This window comes from Taudactylus pleione, unplaced genomic scaffold (genome assembly GCF_031769625.1).
Source record: "Taudactylus pleione unplaced genomic scaffold, aTauple2 ptg000093l, whole genome shotgun sequence".
NCBI lineage: Eukaryota > Metazoa > Chordata > Amphibia > Anura > Myobatrachidae > Taudactylus > Taudactylus pleione.
This window is the reverse complement of record NW_028284495.1, coordinates 34,737,585-34,753,631: the sequence shown is the minus strand read 5'-3', so window position 1 is coordinate 34,753,631 and position 16,047 is coordinate 34,737,585. Positions and strand designations below refer to the sequence as shown.

The window sequence follows — 16,047 nt, the reverse complement described above, 5'->3', positions numbered from 1 at the left end:
AAATTCATCTACATTAATACATCTAATGGAGGGTACACACGATCAGATTTTCTGGAAGATATGAACGATAACGATTGTAAAAATAGTTACATCGTTCATATCGTTGACATGTTTGGCATGCTTCACCGAACGATGCGCGTGCCGACATGTCAGATAACGATATCTGATATCGACTGTGTTTGCAGTCAGATTTGGATGATATCATTCATTTAAATACTATCAGAAATCGTTCATCGTTCATGAAATCATTGTTCAAATCGTTCATTGTTCATCGTTGATCTAGCAAGTCTGACCGTGTGTATGCACCATTAGCCATGTAGTACAGATTCATGTGACAGTGTTGTGTTCTATACTATACAGATGAATTTGGATACACCTTTGCTCAAATTGTGCTAAATAGCCTCGTTTGGCATTTCACGGACTTCGTGACATCGTCAAGTATCCCGCCAGAGACCTTTTCTTGATGTATGTGTCTCATACGCAAATGCGACAAAAGTACAGTGCATGGGTGGGTACATTGACTACTGACACTGGCAATTCATGTACTGTACTTCTCTGTGCAACTCAGTCGCTAATCTGGGTAAAAAGGCAAAAGACAGAGATTTCTGATACGAGTGATCCGCGCCATGCCTCAGCCACGTATAACTCTCATGTGATGGAGAGTTGTAGTGAGTACAGTGTCACTGAGAAGGCTGATAATATTTGCACATCAGCAGTACTGTACCTCCCTACCACCATAACATGGCAGAACTAAATCTGTACCCTGGCACAATACAGCAAATCAACTGATTACACCAGTATATTAAGACGCTTTACACATTGTCTATTAAAATAACAGAAGTACTAAATATAATTTTTAGAGGGTAAATAAATGACAATTATGTTATGATGACAGTTTATTCCCTTAGGGAAGTAATTAGGCATTTTCCCGTGAAGCACCTTGCAGTTGAACACTGGATTGTCATAATTTACACACATAAATTGAAATAATTTTCCTAAAAACCTACATTAATAGTGCGTATTGCAGCCTAATAAACAATATTGAATTGATCACTAAAGTCTATAACAAATATACCAGTTGACTAGATAGGTAAAACATACCCAACTAGCACAAACACTCATGACCAGCTGACAAGGCACCTACCATTCTGAACGTTAAAACATATTATTACATGTGAATACTGAAGTAATGACAGATGCTTTGCGCATATTAGAAATATGTGCAAAGGAGACATATTTAAAACACATACAAAAGCATTACAATATATGTACAAATAGATATAAAAACATAACTGTACAAACGTAGTGGTTCCTATACAAAGGAGCGTACAATAGTTAAATATTTCTTCTGAGATACAGCGTATTCATGTCATCATACACATTTTTTTATGAAAAGCATCTAAAAGAAAAAATGTTACCCATTATTAAAGGGCTCTGTTGTTTCAAAGTCTGTCCAGCAGAAAGTAGATAGCGAGATGTCAACACCACATCTGTGTGTCTGCAATAATACTTGTAGAGGGATAAAGTAGTAAGGACTATGGGTCCCTTGGGCTGGCAGTTTCCTTGTAGTGTTACATTTCTTACAAAGAAAGATATGTTATTTGCATAATTTATATGCCATAAAAACACATGCATCCGGAGTCCACAGGCTCTCTCCACAGGCTTAGTGTTCACTCTTGTAGTACCCAGGTCTGTACATTCCACCACACTGAGCACTGCCAGGCACAGCCGCAGCAGCCACACCGCATTCAGTCCAATACATTCCATCAGTGCAGGTTTTTGTTGAGGTTGTTGTGTGCATTTCTGCTGAGAACTCACTACTTTCAGCTGTTTTTTGGCTTTAAAATCCATTCCGCCTGGGGGTTAACATGATACACATCCAGCATATAGGTATCTGGGTCTAGGCAATGTTCTCCTACAACAGAATAAGTCATTAGTCAAAATATTTTTTTTATTTTTGTTTAATAATATAATTGTTAGTTCACAATTCAGGCGTTGAGATAACTAATAACAATCTACCCACAATTTTTTTCATACACCAAAATGAATCAAATCTGAGATGCTGCAACGGACAGAGGTTGAAAGTTACAATGCTGCAGAGTTTGCAGCTAAATGTTGAAAAGGCAGAGTTATGATGAGTTGCGATGGCGGAGTTACGATGTGTTGCGCTGGCGGAGTTACGATGTGTTGGGGTTGGCGGAGTTACGATGTGTTGGGGTTGGCAGAGTTACGATGTGTTGGGGTTGGCGAAGTTATGATGTGTTGGGGTTGGCAGAGTTACGATGTGTTGGGGTTGGCGGAGTTATGATGAGTTGCGATAGCGGAGTTACGATGTGTTGTGCTGGCGGAGTTACAATGTGTTAGGATTGGTGGAGTTATGATGTGTTGGGGTTGGCGGAGTTACGATGTGTTGGGGTTGGCAGAGTTACGATGTGTTGGGGTTGGCGGAGTTATGATGTGTTGGGGTTGGCAGAGTTATGATGTGCTGGGGTTGGCAGAGTTACGATGTGTTGGGGTTGGCGGAGTTATGATGAGTTGCGATAGCGGAGTTACGATGTGTTGCACTGGCGGAGTTACAATGTGTTAGGATTGGCGGAGTTACGATGTGTTGGGATTGTCGGAGTTACGATGTGTTGGGGTTGGCAGAGTTACGATGGGTTGGGGTTGGCAGAGTTACGATGTGTTGGGGTTGGCAGAATTACGATCTGTTGGGGTTGGCGTAGTTATGATGTGTTGCGCTGGTGGAGTTACGATGTGTTGCGCTGGCGGAGTTACAATGTGTTAGGATTGGCGGAGTTACGATGTTTTGCGCTGGCGGAGTTACAATGTGTTAGGATTGGTGGAGTTACGATGTGTTGGGGTTGGCGGTGTTACGATGTGTTGGGGTTGGCAGAGTTACGATGTGTTAGGGTTGGCGGAGCTACGATGTGTTGGGATTGGCGGAGTTATGATGTGTTGGGGCTGGCGGAGTTACGATGTGTTAGGGTTGGGAGAATTACGATGTGTTGGGGTTGGCGGAGTTATGAAGTGTTGAGGTTAGCGGAGTTATGATGTGTTGGAGTTGGCGGAACATGAGCTACAAGTAAAGAATCATGTTTTGTCACCCCGTACACACAGCTTAAGAAAAAGTATACTGCACTGGTGTGTCTCAGTCAAAGTAATACACGTGTGTATAAAAATATAAATAATTTATTACAAATGAAGAAATAAAATATCAATACCATATATTCATACAGAAATAGCAGCCTGTCTCATAAATAATCAGAAGCAGCTCTCACTATCACTATGTAATTGTAACAGTGTCTCTTTTAAATATACATTTAAGTGCTACAAAGTATCTATTTTCTGTAGAGAAAGCTGTAAAAAACTGTCTGTGTGAGCGCCGTAGATATAATGAATAGTTACTATTTCAACGCTTATATAGAAGATCCCATATATTGAACTTCCACAAGCACCTCAACCAATGACCACAGATTAGTGTCCAGCTGACCTATATGTCCTGGACACCACTTGATATACACCAATTGTGGCAGTATAGGAAATAAATATAGTATAGTATATGTCCAGTTCACAATGACAGTACAAGGACGGGCTGTTATTAGCCAAATGAGTAAACTTACTCCATATTCCTTTCAGCACTGAGGGGTCGATTCAGACCTGGACGAAAGCCGCGATTGTCGACCGTCTGTGCATGCATATGCATCGTAGTGCGCGTACCAGTCACTGCAATTGGGATCCGTGCACTCGTAATGCAAAGACTGCGCTACTATGAGTGACAGTTTGTAGGTGGTAACGGGAAGGTGCCGCCCTGTATGCTTAACCGCAGCTGCCTCGTTCAGCTCAATGTGGCACTTTTGCTCCCTGTGATGAATGGTGGGGCGGTAGCATACAGTGCTAAGTGCCGGCCATTGGGATCCGGGCAGGAGAGACCACCTAGCTGTGGTACGCCAAGCACTGAAAGGAATATGGAGTAAGTTTACTCATTTGGCTAATAACAGCCCGTCCTTGTACTGTCATTGTGAACTGGACATGTACTATATTTATTTAGTTTCCTATACTGCCACAATTGGTGTATATCAAGTGGTCTCCAGGACATATAGGTCAGCTGGACACTAATCCGTGGTAATTGGTTGAGGTGCTTGTGGAAGTTCAATATATGGGATCTTCTATATAAGTGTTGAAATAGTAACTATTCATTATATCTACACAGCTCACACAGACATTTTTTTTACAGCTTTCTCTACAGAAAATAGATACTTTGTAGCACTTAAATGTATATTTGATTGAGACACTGTTACAATTACGTAGCAACTTGCTATCCACTGAGATAGTGAGAGCTGCTGATGATTATTTATGAGACAGGCTGCTATTTTTGTAGGTATATATAGTATTGATATTTTATTTCTTTTTTTTAAATAAAGAAATTATATTTTCTACTTCAGGGTCCATAGGGTATCCACAGGATACCTTGGGGTATAGGTGTGACGTCAGTCGCAGGGCACCAAAGAGTTAAGCTTTCAGCCTCCCAGGATGCACTGGGTCCCCCTCCTATACCCCGCCCCCGACCCAAGGCACCTCAGTTTAGTTTGGTGCCCGGCCGGAGTCGGGTGCACCTGTTGGAGTGGGGGCTAGAAGAGCCCCTGAAGCTTTTTCTTCATGCAGCTGTGGCTGCACATCTGGATGAACAGCATGGACAGTCAGTCCTGACGTCCATGCTGTCTTCCCTACACCCTGCCGGTACCAGAACGCTGGTACTGATCCGGGGATGCTGGTGGGCATCTGGGGTCACAGCTAGCGGTGACCCCAGATGTTCCGGACCATGGCCGGATTCAAGGGGGACAGAGGTAAGCAGCGGGGTCCCGTGGTGGGTCCCCGCTGATCACATGGTCCTAAGTCCCCAGGCAGGGGGCTCCCTGGGGACTGGCTGCAGCGTGGAGCCAGGCGACCAACCTGCGCTTCCACTACCCCCTGGGACAGCGGACCGCTGCAGAGCGGTAGCGCTGCGGCGTCCCAGGGGTTAAATGCATGCCAGGGGAGCGCGCCTTCCCTGTCTCACAGCCGGCGCCTCCCCCGCTGCACACAGCCCTCTCTGCACTGTGCTGACTGGTCCTGTGTCAGCGCTCCTCCCCCAGGCCAGCCTCCTCTCTGCTCCTCGGCGGCCATCTTCTCCAACGCATGGTGAACGCTGCTGGAAGCACTGGACGGAAGCATCGTGGTCTGGGTCCCCCCGCATACCTCTCCTCCGCTGTGGTCAGGTCTGTGCATGCAGCGCTGTGTCCTACCAGGCCCTGTGTCTGTGTAGTTGAGTGATCAGCGCTGTTAGTGCAGGAATTGATTTTCTTTGCATTGTATGTGACTGTGCTAGCGCTGCCTGTAACTTTTCTTCTCTAAACTGTCAGCTTTATTACTGTCCCTGTTCTTTCTGCTAAGCCCTTGCGGTGCGGTGCTGCAGGGTGGTCACTCGCCTATTTAATATATAATTGGTGAGAGGGGTCACATACGTGGGGCCATCATGTCTGAAAGTGATTTTCCCCTCCGGCTACAGTGTACCACGTGTAAAGTACCGTTAGCGGAGGGGGAGGGTAGCGCGGAGGGCCTTTGCCGGCAGTGTTTGTCCATGGCGCGGCCTCTTACGGTTACAGCACCGGTACAGGAGCCACCCTGGGCTTGTTTCGCTCAGGCGCTAACAGTTTTAATGGGCCAGTTAGCTCCGCAGCCCGCGTTTACTCTGATGGGTTTGTCCCAGCAGTCTGTGGTGTCGTCACCCATGCAGGGTTTCCCACGACAATTGGTGGTACCCCACAGTCTCCCTATTTCCCCGCTCCCGGTTTCTCAGGAGCCAGCGTGGGTTAACTCCCTGACGAGTTCTGTACAGCACTTGTCGGATGTATTGCAAGGGGAGTCTGTGATGCGGCCTCAAAAACGGCCGGTGGCGTCTCTGTCCGCTCCTTATGAGGATGACGAAGGGACGTCTGATGATGGGGAGATTCTGGATCCTTACGATCAGGAACCTCTCCATACTAAGGACGCTGATGCTAAGTCCAAAGTATATATTCCTGGACTTATTCGGGCGGTCTGCACAGCCTTGGTGATTGAGGACGAAGTTCCCCCAGCGGCTAAGTCTAAATATGCCTTTTTCAAAGATGTGAAGGGCGATGCCACAGTCTTTCCTCTTTCGGGTCAGTTGGTGGACCATTTAGAGGAGGCGTGGAAACAGCCTGTCAAAAGATACCAGCCGCAGAGACGCCTCGCGGTGGCTTATCCGTTCGCGGATAATTATTTTGCTAAGTGGGAATCCCCTCCACAGGTGGATTCTCACGTGACCCGTCTTGTCCGTAGTGCCACATTGCCGATGCCATCCATGTCCTCCCTTAAGGATGCTACGGACCGCAAGGTGGAAATCTGCCTGAAGTCCGCTTATATTGGAGCGCTGGGCGGATTCATTAGAGGCTTCTTTTGATTCCGACTGTCCGGCCGAACAGGCGGAGTTGATTGGCAATCTCCGTGATTTGGCCACTTACATCAACGAGGCGGCTCTAGACATTAGTACTCTGGTGTCTAGAATTTCTTCTGCAGCGGTAGCTGCTCGTCGCACCTTGTGGCTGCGATCCTGGAAGGCGGACGCAGATTCCAAGAAGGGTCTGGAAGCCTTGCCGTTTACCGGAGAAGTTCTCTTCGGTCCGGATCTGGATAAGATTGTGGCCATGCTGGCGGCAGCCAAATCGGCTTGTCTCCCGTCGGCCGCTGCTCCTTCTGGTTCTGGACCATCGTCCTTTCGGTCATCTAGGGCCCAGGGCAGGCCCAAACCACAGTCGTTTCCTCGTCAGGGTGGCCCTAGGAAATCGGTCAAGCCCCGGAAGCAGGCATGGAGTACCAGACGTCCGGCCCCCAAGCCAGATGACAAGCCTGCGGCCTGATGGCCCGGGCCTCCCTTTGGGGGATCCCAGGGTGGGAGGCCGCCTGCTGCAGTTCGCCCAGTGTTGGTCGGTCACTACGACAGACACTTGGGTTCTGGAGGTGGTCTCCCACGGGTACGCCCTCTCCTTCCGGCACAGACGCCCAGCTCGATTCTTCACCACGGGTCTACCATCAGACCGGAACAAGGCTACGGAAATGCGGAAGGTATTGCACACTATGCTCCAGGCTGGAGTTATAGTGCCTGTTCCATTCTCCCAGAGGGGCCAGGGTTTCTATTCAAATCTTTTTTTGGTACAGAAACCCAATGGGTCGTATCGTCCGATTCTCAACCTCAAAGCACTCATCAACCGTCTCCCTCTGGTGAGAATGTGATTCTTGTATGTGTCCAGATCTTTGTTCTCTCTCTTCCTTCTCCTCCTCCGGCCTATGGCTTGGTAACTAACTGAGGTGCCTTGGCTCGGGGGCGGGGTATAGGAGGGGGACCCAGTGCATCCTGGGAGGCTGAAAGCTTAACTCTTTGGTGCCCTGCGACTGACGTCACACCTATACCCCAAGGTATCCTGTGGAACACTATGGACTTCGTAGAAATAGAGATAACAAGGGTAAGTTCTTACCATATCTCATATTTTTATACACACAGATGTATTGCTTTGGCTGAGACACACCAAGGCAGTATACTTTTTCTTATTTTATCTGTAACAAGGGTGGTATAGCTCTTATTTACTGCTGCAGGTTGTCTTTAACTGAATAGATCCAAACTGATCTAGTTATTTCCACACACAGCAGGGCCCTCTCTATCCTTTATCTAACGCCTGTACCTATTTTGCCAACTTCGTCTGTGCTTGTTAAATTTTCATGAGTGATTTATATTTTGTTTGCTTAGTAATTTGGGCTTGATTCATTACGGATCGCTTTTGTGACCGCAGCTGCGATTACGCATGCAGTCTCACTGCAAAAATATGCTAATGATTGTTACTTATCTGGCCAACTGGTATGTTTGTTATAGACTTTAGTGATCAATTCAATATTGTTTATTAGGCTGCAATACGCACTATTAATGTAGGTTTTTAGGGAAATTATTTCACTTGTATGTGTGTGATCGCAATGCCGTTGCAGCATAAAATGTCCCACTTTACTTACACACATCCGTAATACTTTGCAAGTCTGCAAAACCATCGGTAACATTGAGTACCATCGCAGCCTCACGCAGACCTGCACAAGGTCTGACCTTACTCAGGAATTGCTAACCTCGTTGCGCGCAGTAACAGCCCAAGCTGCATAGGGCATCGCAGTGGCTAATTTATGCATGCCCCTGTAATGGTGTTCAAATGAACTGGCACGCCTGCGTTTCACCGACCACCCCCAAACGGTCACTTCCTGTCAATCACTCTGTGATGGGTCTGCGTAGTCACTGCGATTGCAGTCCGATTACAGTGGAGCCTTTGCACACTGCGATGAATATGCATGCACAGATCGGAACAGTCGGCCACTTGCGTGCGTAATCGCAGTTGCAATTGGTATTGAATCAAGCCCTTGGACTCATTTGCACTGCAGAGGTTTGTGGTGCCAAATAAATGATTGTGTTGAGGACTTACAGCAGATTTGCACTGATATACTTTTTACATTGAAACAATTGTTGCATAAACACAAAAGGATCAATACTAAAATCTACCGAAAAACATCATATTGCACATCAAAGTCTGTACAGTACATCTGTGTCCGGATGAAGTCGCTGGAGGTCATAGATACAGAGCTGTGCATTTTTCACAGAGATATGAATAGCGCTACATTGTGACTGCAATGAATTCTTTCTCATATCTACGATTTAGAAATATCAGGTTGGAAGTTGCAGACATTACAGTTAATTATTAACATTTATTATTAACATTTATTTATCTACCACAAGCATATTATGCTGCTCTGTACAGTTGGGAACAAAACAGTAATGAAACGAAGCTGGGTAATAACAAAGATTTAAGAGGGCACTGGGTCTGATTCAGCAAGGAACACTGGGCCTGATTCAGAGCCGGACGCTATTTGCGCTCGCTCGTCCAGAAAAAGGGGCTGGCTATTTAAATTAACCGTTCGCTCTTTGCGGTCTGTTCACGCCTCTATGTCTGAACGATCGAACGAAACATGCGAACGTAATTTTGAAAAAAACGCCCCATGGCCACTCGCATCCTACGTCATGTCCGCTATTTATTAGATTAATCGAGTACATCAGATGGCGTATGAACTGCTCGCTATTCTTGTGGTTGGTTTTTCCTACCACAATCATGCGAGCAGTTCTAACTATAAAACAACCAAGTGACGTGGGCAATGACGCTGCTTTGTTAATTATGCACACCCATTAAACGCCCATTTTGACCTTTTGGCACGCCTGCGTTCGGATCTCCACTCCCCGTTTTCAAGCACCTTCCCCTGTTACCACCCACATACGCCTCATTCTGTCACTCAAAATAGCAGGCATTCGCTATTTAGCGAGCACACGATTTTCGGCCGCACTGACTGGTTCGCGCATGCGTATTACAATCCGTACGCATGCGCAGATGTGCGAACATCGGTCGTAACGAACGAGTGGCCGCTTACGAGCGGCTCTGAATCAGGCCCACAGTTGCTTATACGCATGCAATCGGTCAATTGTTTCATTCTGCGCATGTGTATGAATCACAGTGCGTAAGCGCAAACTAGCCACTGCGATCGGGACTGTGATCGCAGAGGCTACGCAGACCCATGGCAGAGTGATTGACAGGAAGTGCCGTTTGTGGGTGGTGACGGGGGAGGTGGTCGGGCGAACGCAGGCGTGCCAGTGCGTTGAGACGGCGTTGCATGGGCGTGCATAAATTATCCACTGCGATACCAGACGCCACTTGAGGCCTCATAGCGTGTGCTGAATTAAGCAATTCCTGAGTGAGGTCTGACCTGCCTTAACTGTGCTTATGGGTCCGATGTTACCGATTGTTTCGCTATGTTGCCCAAGTATACGGATGTGAGCAAGGGGAAGTGGGCGTCCCTAGGTCAAACTGTGATCGCAATGCGAATGCAAACATTTACATAGCACCGCTGATATTAGCAACTGGGTTGCATGCGTATAAGCAGAATAGAAAACCATGCTGAATCAGGCCCACTGCTCACAAGCTTGCAATCTATAGACCTATGTGGAGTACACACTTGAATGACAAATCACTAGATTTTCCAACCCGCTAGCCGATCTAATGATTTGCAAGGTTATGCACAAACGACCTTGTGCATACACACTTACCAATAGGCCGCCAAATATTACTGGCCAGAAGAATCAGCTGTGATGTAATTATCATTCAGTGGCAAATGCAGGATTTCTAGAGGTGGGTTTCCAAATGCCTGATTTTAGAGTGAGTGTGGCCAGTCCATGAAGATGGTAGAATTAGCACTTAACCAGCTTTAATATGCGTCATACAAAGTGTATTGTGTGTCATAATTCCAGCATATAGAGGACCAGCGATCACAGTAAGCCATTAAATGTGGCAGTAGAGCCATCCTTTCTGAGCAGAATGTTCAGGTGTGGGCACCATTCCAGGGCATTGGAGCAAGTCCGGGAGCCTGGAGGAGCAGCAGAAGAACCTAGCACTGCCCTGGACAAATATGTACATATTGGGCTCTATTGCAGCACATCCCTAACAGTGAATGTTTTCCAGATATCCTATTTGGTGCATAGGTTATTTATAACTGGCTTACACATGTTAGAAGATCCACAGGTGGTGCTAATTATTTCATTTGTGATACTGAAAAGAACATGCAGCTCTAGTAAAATTCTGTTCTATTACTATTTCTATTGTGGTTATGGTGTGGGCTGGGGAGGGGGGTTTCCAGGCAGATGGAACCCCCCCCCCTACGTTTGCCTATGTCATTAATTCCTAAGGTAGGGTCTCACTTGTTGGAAGCCCCGGAGATCTTCTGGCTCTGTCAGAGCCGGAAGCTCTCCACTGACATCACTAGTGATGTCAGTGGGGCCTCCCCCAAACGGTAGGCGTTCCCATGGGAACGCCTCCATTTGGGCTGCCACCCCCCCGGCCCGCCTTCCAAACGGGGCGAGCTGTCAATCAACATCGACAGCTCGCCCCCTTTGGAAAGAGACCCGCTACGACCGGCGCTGTCGGTCGTAGCGGGTCTCACGCATGCACATGAAGGAGCCGGCTCCCTTGTGCGCATGCGCACTTGACAAACATCGAGGCGGCCGTGCGGTCGTAGACCGTACGGCCGCCTCTGAATGAAGGCCACTGTGTGTACAATCTGCCAAATGGACTGCACGATGTATCGTTCATTTGCTGTACAAACAATATATCGCCTAGTGTGTTCCCAGCATTAATGGCTGATTTGGAGTTGGGGCAAAGCAAAAAAGGGCAAATCCATTCTACACTACATATGGGGCATATTTAAAATGTGCAGAGAGATTAAAACTAGGTACACCTCTAAATGACTGTGCGACACGGGAATGCAAAATAATGATGTATCATTTTGCCGTACACACTACATGATCCATCATGCGATGACGCAATATATTGTTACATTATAATGTAACAACACTGTGACGTCCACGGAATTGTCCCGTCGCACGTGCAGAACATCCAATGGGACAATGCAATGAATGATGGGTGAAAACAATAGACTGGGGGTACACACTATACGATGGTCATGCAGATTGGTTGAAAGTACTAAGATTACATATTACAAGATTATATAGTGTGTACCCACCTTTAGATTTGAAACGGTTGTGTCCAAACTCAAATCTAAAGGGCAGTGTAAAAATAAAGCTGTCCAGCATTTGTGGGCTACATATGCAATCAGCCGCATGCAAAATAAATAAATGTATTTACATGCTTTGCTTCCAACTCAGAATCAGACCCTTAATGTCACTAATAAAGCTAAAGTTGCTTTTTATGCAATACCTGCTAATAGCATTCTAATTATATACTGGTGGAAAGTTTTAGGTACTTGTTACTATAGTATATAAAATGCTATTGATTTCTTCACAAAGCAGCATTTCTTTTTCTGGCTACAGAGGCTGTTATGGCTGTACGTGTACTGAACTGCATTACTGTAAGCATATATATTGTACATGGAATATGGAATATGGGAACTTCTATGTAGATTTTGTTAAGCAGGCCTGGAACTACAGATAATAATTATGTATGATAGTTCTGTAGAGAGGCCATACAACTAAACAGTCTGAACAATGTTAACTCATGAGAGATATCCTAGATAAATAGCATGTTCTACTGTCTTTTCCACCAAATGATAATTGTTTTTGCATGATAAATAAGCCCAATGAAAAGTCAATTTAATAAAGCATTTAAGAAGTACTGAACTTGCAGTAAACTTAGACAAAGGATGCACAATTAACAGTGCAATTGCAGCATAATGTATCATCTATGATATATAGATGTACTGAGCTCTGGAAAATTGTTGCTCATTGAGCTTTGTTTGGTTAAGATCCAAGAGTCTGGCTTTTATTAAAGAAAAAACAGGAAAAACAGCATCAGTTGGAAAAATAATGGTAAAGATACAGAAAGAAAATATTTCATGGTACTTTTAGCAGTAGTCAGGGTGGTATGACTTGACGACATTCAGAAAGTCGACAGGTAGAATACTGACACCAGAATGTCAACATGTTCTGAATGTCAGCACCCAAAAAGTCAGCACAAATATGTCGACATAGCAAAAATGACAATGTGTTCAGAATGTCGATATTTAACATGACGACACCAGAATAATGAAAATGTTTGCTTATTTTAGCCTAAACCTAACCCTAAGAAACAACAAAAAAAATATGTTGACATTCTGACATCGACACATTAAAAGGCAACATTCTGAATGTGTCAACATTTTAACCATATTGACCTAATTGTATGTTGACATATTGGTTGGCAACCTACAGAATTGTCTATGTCGACATTCTGACTGTCAACATCCTGAATGTCGACTACAGACTGGATACTCAGTAGTTGATATACAGTGCCTAAATAGAAATCATGCTTGGTGTAATGTGATGGCTGACAGAGACACACGGAATGATTACTAAAGGCGGTCATTCACTTTGCAACTATGAGACTGATCAGCAGATTATCGGCTGATTGGGGCGATACTTGCACACTGTATGGCCGGGACCAAGCACCAATTATCACTCAGTCAGGCACAGTGACACCCGGTGCAGGGAGGGACGGAGTGTGTGCGGATAAGATGCGTGCCGGCAAAAGGGGCGTGACCACGCAGGAAGGGACGTGACCACGCATCCCGAACACCCGTGGTTATCACTTGGGGGTGGAGGTGGTGGGGGACGCCGGAGATGTGTACTGCCCTGTGTGCATTGCTGGCTCCCTCACTGTGACACGAGCCGAGTGCACCACCTGGGTAGTAGGCACCTTGTTGTCACCCCTCGGTGGATAACACCCGGGTGCGGCCCGCACCCCTCTTGTGACACCACTGGTCAGGCATAACAGATCTTTCAGCATGCCTGACTGATGTGATAAGTGGTGCTCAGATCTGAGAGTGGATATACTCACCTCCAGACAGAGAAACCAATTAGCTGACAGAGTATGACAATGTCAAATCATTTTGTCTGTCTGACCGTGAGTTATATCTCACAGTGATGGCCGGGATAAGTGCGTAACTGTTCTGCTAGATTTGTGGATTTAAGTTGCTTTTAAAACTCACCATATTTAGGGCCCTATTTACTATAATCCGCATTTAAAATGTGGTTGTAGAGTGATATTTCCAACTAAATTCGCATTGCGAATTTAGGAAATATCACAGGAATTTTTCAAAAATCTCTTGCAAGGACAGATCTTGTGATAGAGCTCTTTCCCTGCGAATCCCCTCTGCATACTTCTCCCTGTATTTTTCGGGAAAGACACATCTCCAGGTGGCGTTATTATCACAGGGCTTACCCCTGTATTTTTTCACATTTTATGTTTAGTAAATCTTGGCAGATTACATTTCCCATTACAGTTATGGGAAATGCGGTCTGCTTACTAAAAATATGTGATAATAAGGGGTTGGAGTAGAATTTTACGAATTCTACTACAATTGCCCTTTAGTAAATCTATGTGATACTAAAATAATGTGAAAAGGGTGTGAAAACACAATCTTTCACTTTATTTTAGTAAAAATAATGTTAATAAATAGGCCCCTTAGTGAGTATTTTCTAAACAAATCAGAGGATATTAAACATATTCTCCTATCCGGATAGTACATTTGAAGCAAACATACATGTGCCTGACTGGGGTAAAACTTGTGTCTTTAGTAAAGTTAGAGGATCACAATCAAAGACTGCTGTTGGCTATGCAAGATCTTTTCTCCTGGGTTCATCTTATTGGCTATTTGGACCAGCCAATAAAAATAAACTTTGACTGATTTTCCATTTGTCCACACCTACATTACATAGTAGGGGCAGACATATTTTTGTTTTTCTTACTACTTTTTACTATCATAACGTTACCGATTTAATTGTTCTTTACTTACAGTATTTACAACTTCATGGAATGTATAAATGTGCCTGTTTATCAGAAGCTAAAACTGAAAACATTGTTATATATAATAAAACTGTAACAGAGTGTGGTTTGTAACTGTTCAAATATGCTACAGTTTATTATAAGGTGCACATTTACCATATGTATCAGGTGACTCATCTATCTGACATTACTCCGCAGTGGTGAGATCAAATCGCTGTAGATCACATTTCCAAAGCTCACTGTATTATGTATCACAAAGCTCCTTGATTTTGCACCATATGAGGAAAATCAAATAATTTTTCAGTCATACAAATAACTAAATTAAGTATACTTTCCAATAAATGATTATTCTTACCTATGTTCCCTCCTATTTCATATAAACTCTGGTTGTGTGACTTGTCAGGTGTCCCATGGCTGAAAACAGAATAGAAAATGTTAGTCGTCTGATCAGGAAACTCTCTCCGTAGTTCTCTTCCATTCTAAATATGTAAAGCTAGTTTATTGTGTGAGATGTTTTGGTGCCAGCTGCTATTGCTGGCGTCTCTAAGCTGTATCCTCTAGCGAGAAAGACTAATTAGTTCCAGAATTCTAAGTAGACAATCCGTAGTGAAATAGTATGCTTCCTTTTTATTGCTATCATCAATATACACACTTCCAACAATGAGTCTCAGCGTATTATATTGCACCACTATTGTGGATAATTGGCAAAGTATAAATAAATGTGTCCAATAGAAATGCATTTTAATGCGATAGCACAAACTGCAGTGCTAATTTTAAATGATTCAAATAAAACCAGCGTGACATTTATTGGATATTATGCTGTCTGCCAGCAAGATGGTTGGACTTATATATAAAAGCAAATTAGCAAAGCATGTGATAAAGACTGAATGGAATGTAAGACATTGTAAACTAGCAAACCTTCCAGTACAACAAACAAACTTAATTATTGAATTCAAATAGACATATATTCTGTTTTCTCCATTTAATAATACTTGTTGAAGATTTTGTATTTTAGAAAAAAAATAGTACAAACAAACTAAGAGAAGATCTCTAAAGAATACAACATAAGGAGGTATCCTGTAAATCTATACAATGCAATATGACAACCAGATAACTGGCATGCATCAGCAAAAAATAAAAATACAGTCAGTATCTTAAAAGGGAATGTAATAAAACACTGAATGCGCATGGAAATCTAGACACAAAATTTAGAGGCATTTATACTTCACCGCATAACCCAAATTAACTGAATGGACAGAACTTAAAGACAACTTCAATACCTCTAGCTACATAAAGAATATATACAATTATTCCATATCTGATCATATTTCAACAGGCAATTCCTTCCCACATACCCAAAAAGTTCATGTCTCACCATTTCATTGATCAACCCTATCCATTCATGAACACAGGGTTTATAGCTGTTTTCAGGCGATCATCAATATATTTTTTGTTTTAGTTTGGATATGACAATAAAGATGAAAGAATACCAATATATATGTATATATATATGTATATATATATATATATATATATATATATATATATAATAACATTGTGGATGAAAATACAGCATTAAGCAATACAAACAGAATTATACAAAATATTACATTAAAAACCAAACATATCTCCATCAAGAGCT

At 43.9% G+C, this 16,047-nt stretch overlaps 1 protein-coding gene across 4 annotated transcripts in view; it reads right to left on the bottom strand.

Annotated features, from left to right (window-relative positions):
- Window positions 1-819: 819 nt before the first annotated feature.
- The window catches only part of ARHGAP28 (Rho GTPase activating protein 28), a 253,189-nt gene continuing 237,961 nt past the window's right edge, over window positions 820-16,047 (bottom strand). For 3 of the 4 annotated variants that reach the window (XM_088469667.1, XM_088469666.1, XM_088469669.1), the window contains exons 14-15: window positions 14,761-14,819; window positions 820-1,915 (exon numbers count right to left, since the gene is read on the bottom strand). In XM_088469667.1, coding sequence (XP_088325793.1) covers window positions 1,824-1,915; window positions 14,761-14,819 — 151 coding nt within the window. In that variant the 3' untranslated portion in view covers window positions 820-1,823. The remainder of the gene's footprint in view (window positions 1,916-14,760; window positions 14,820-16,047) is intronic. The other variant, XM_088469668.1, reaches the window with a different exon arrangement.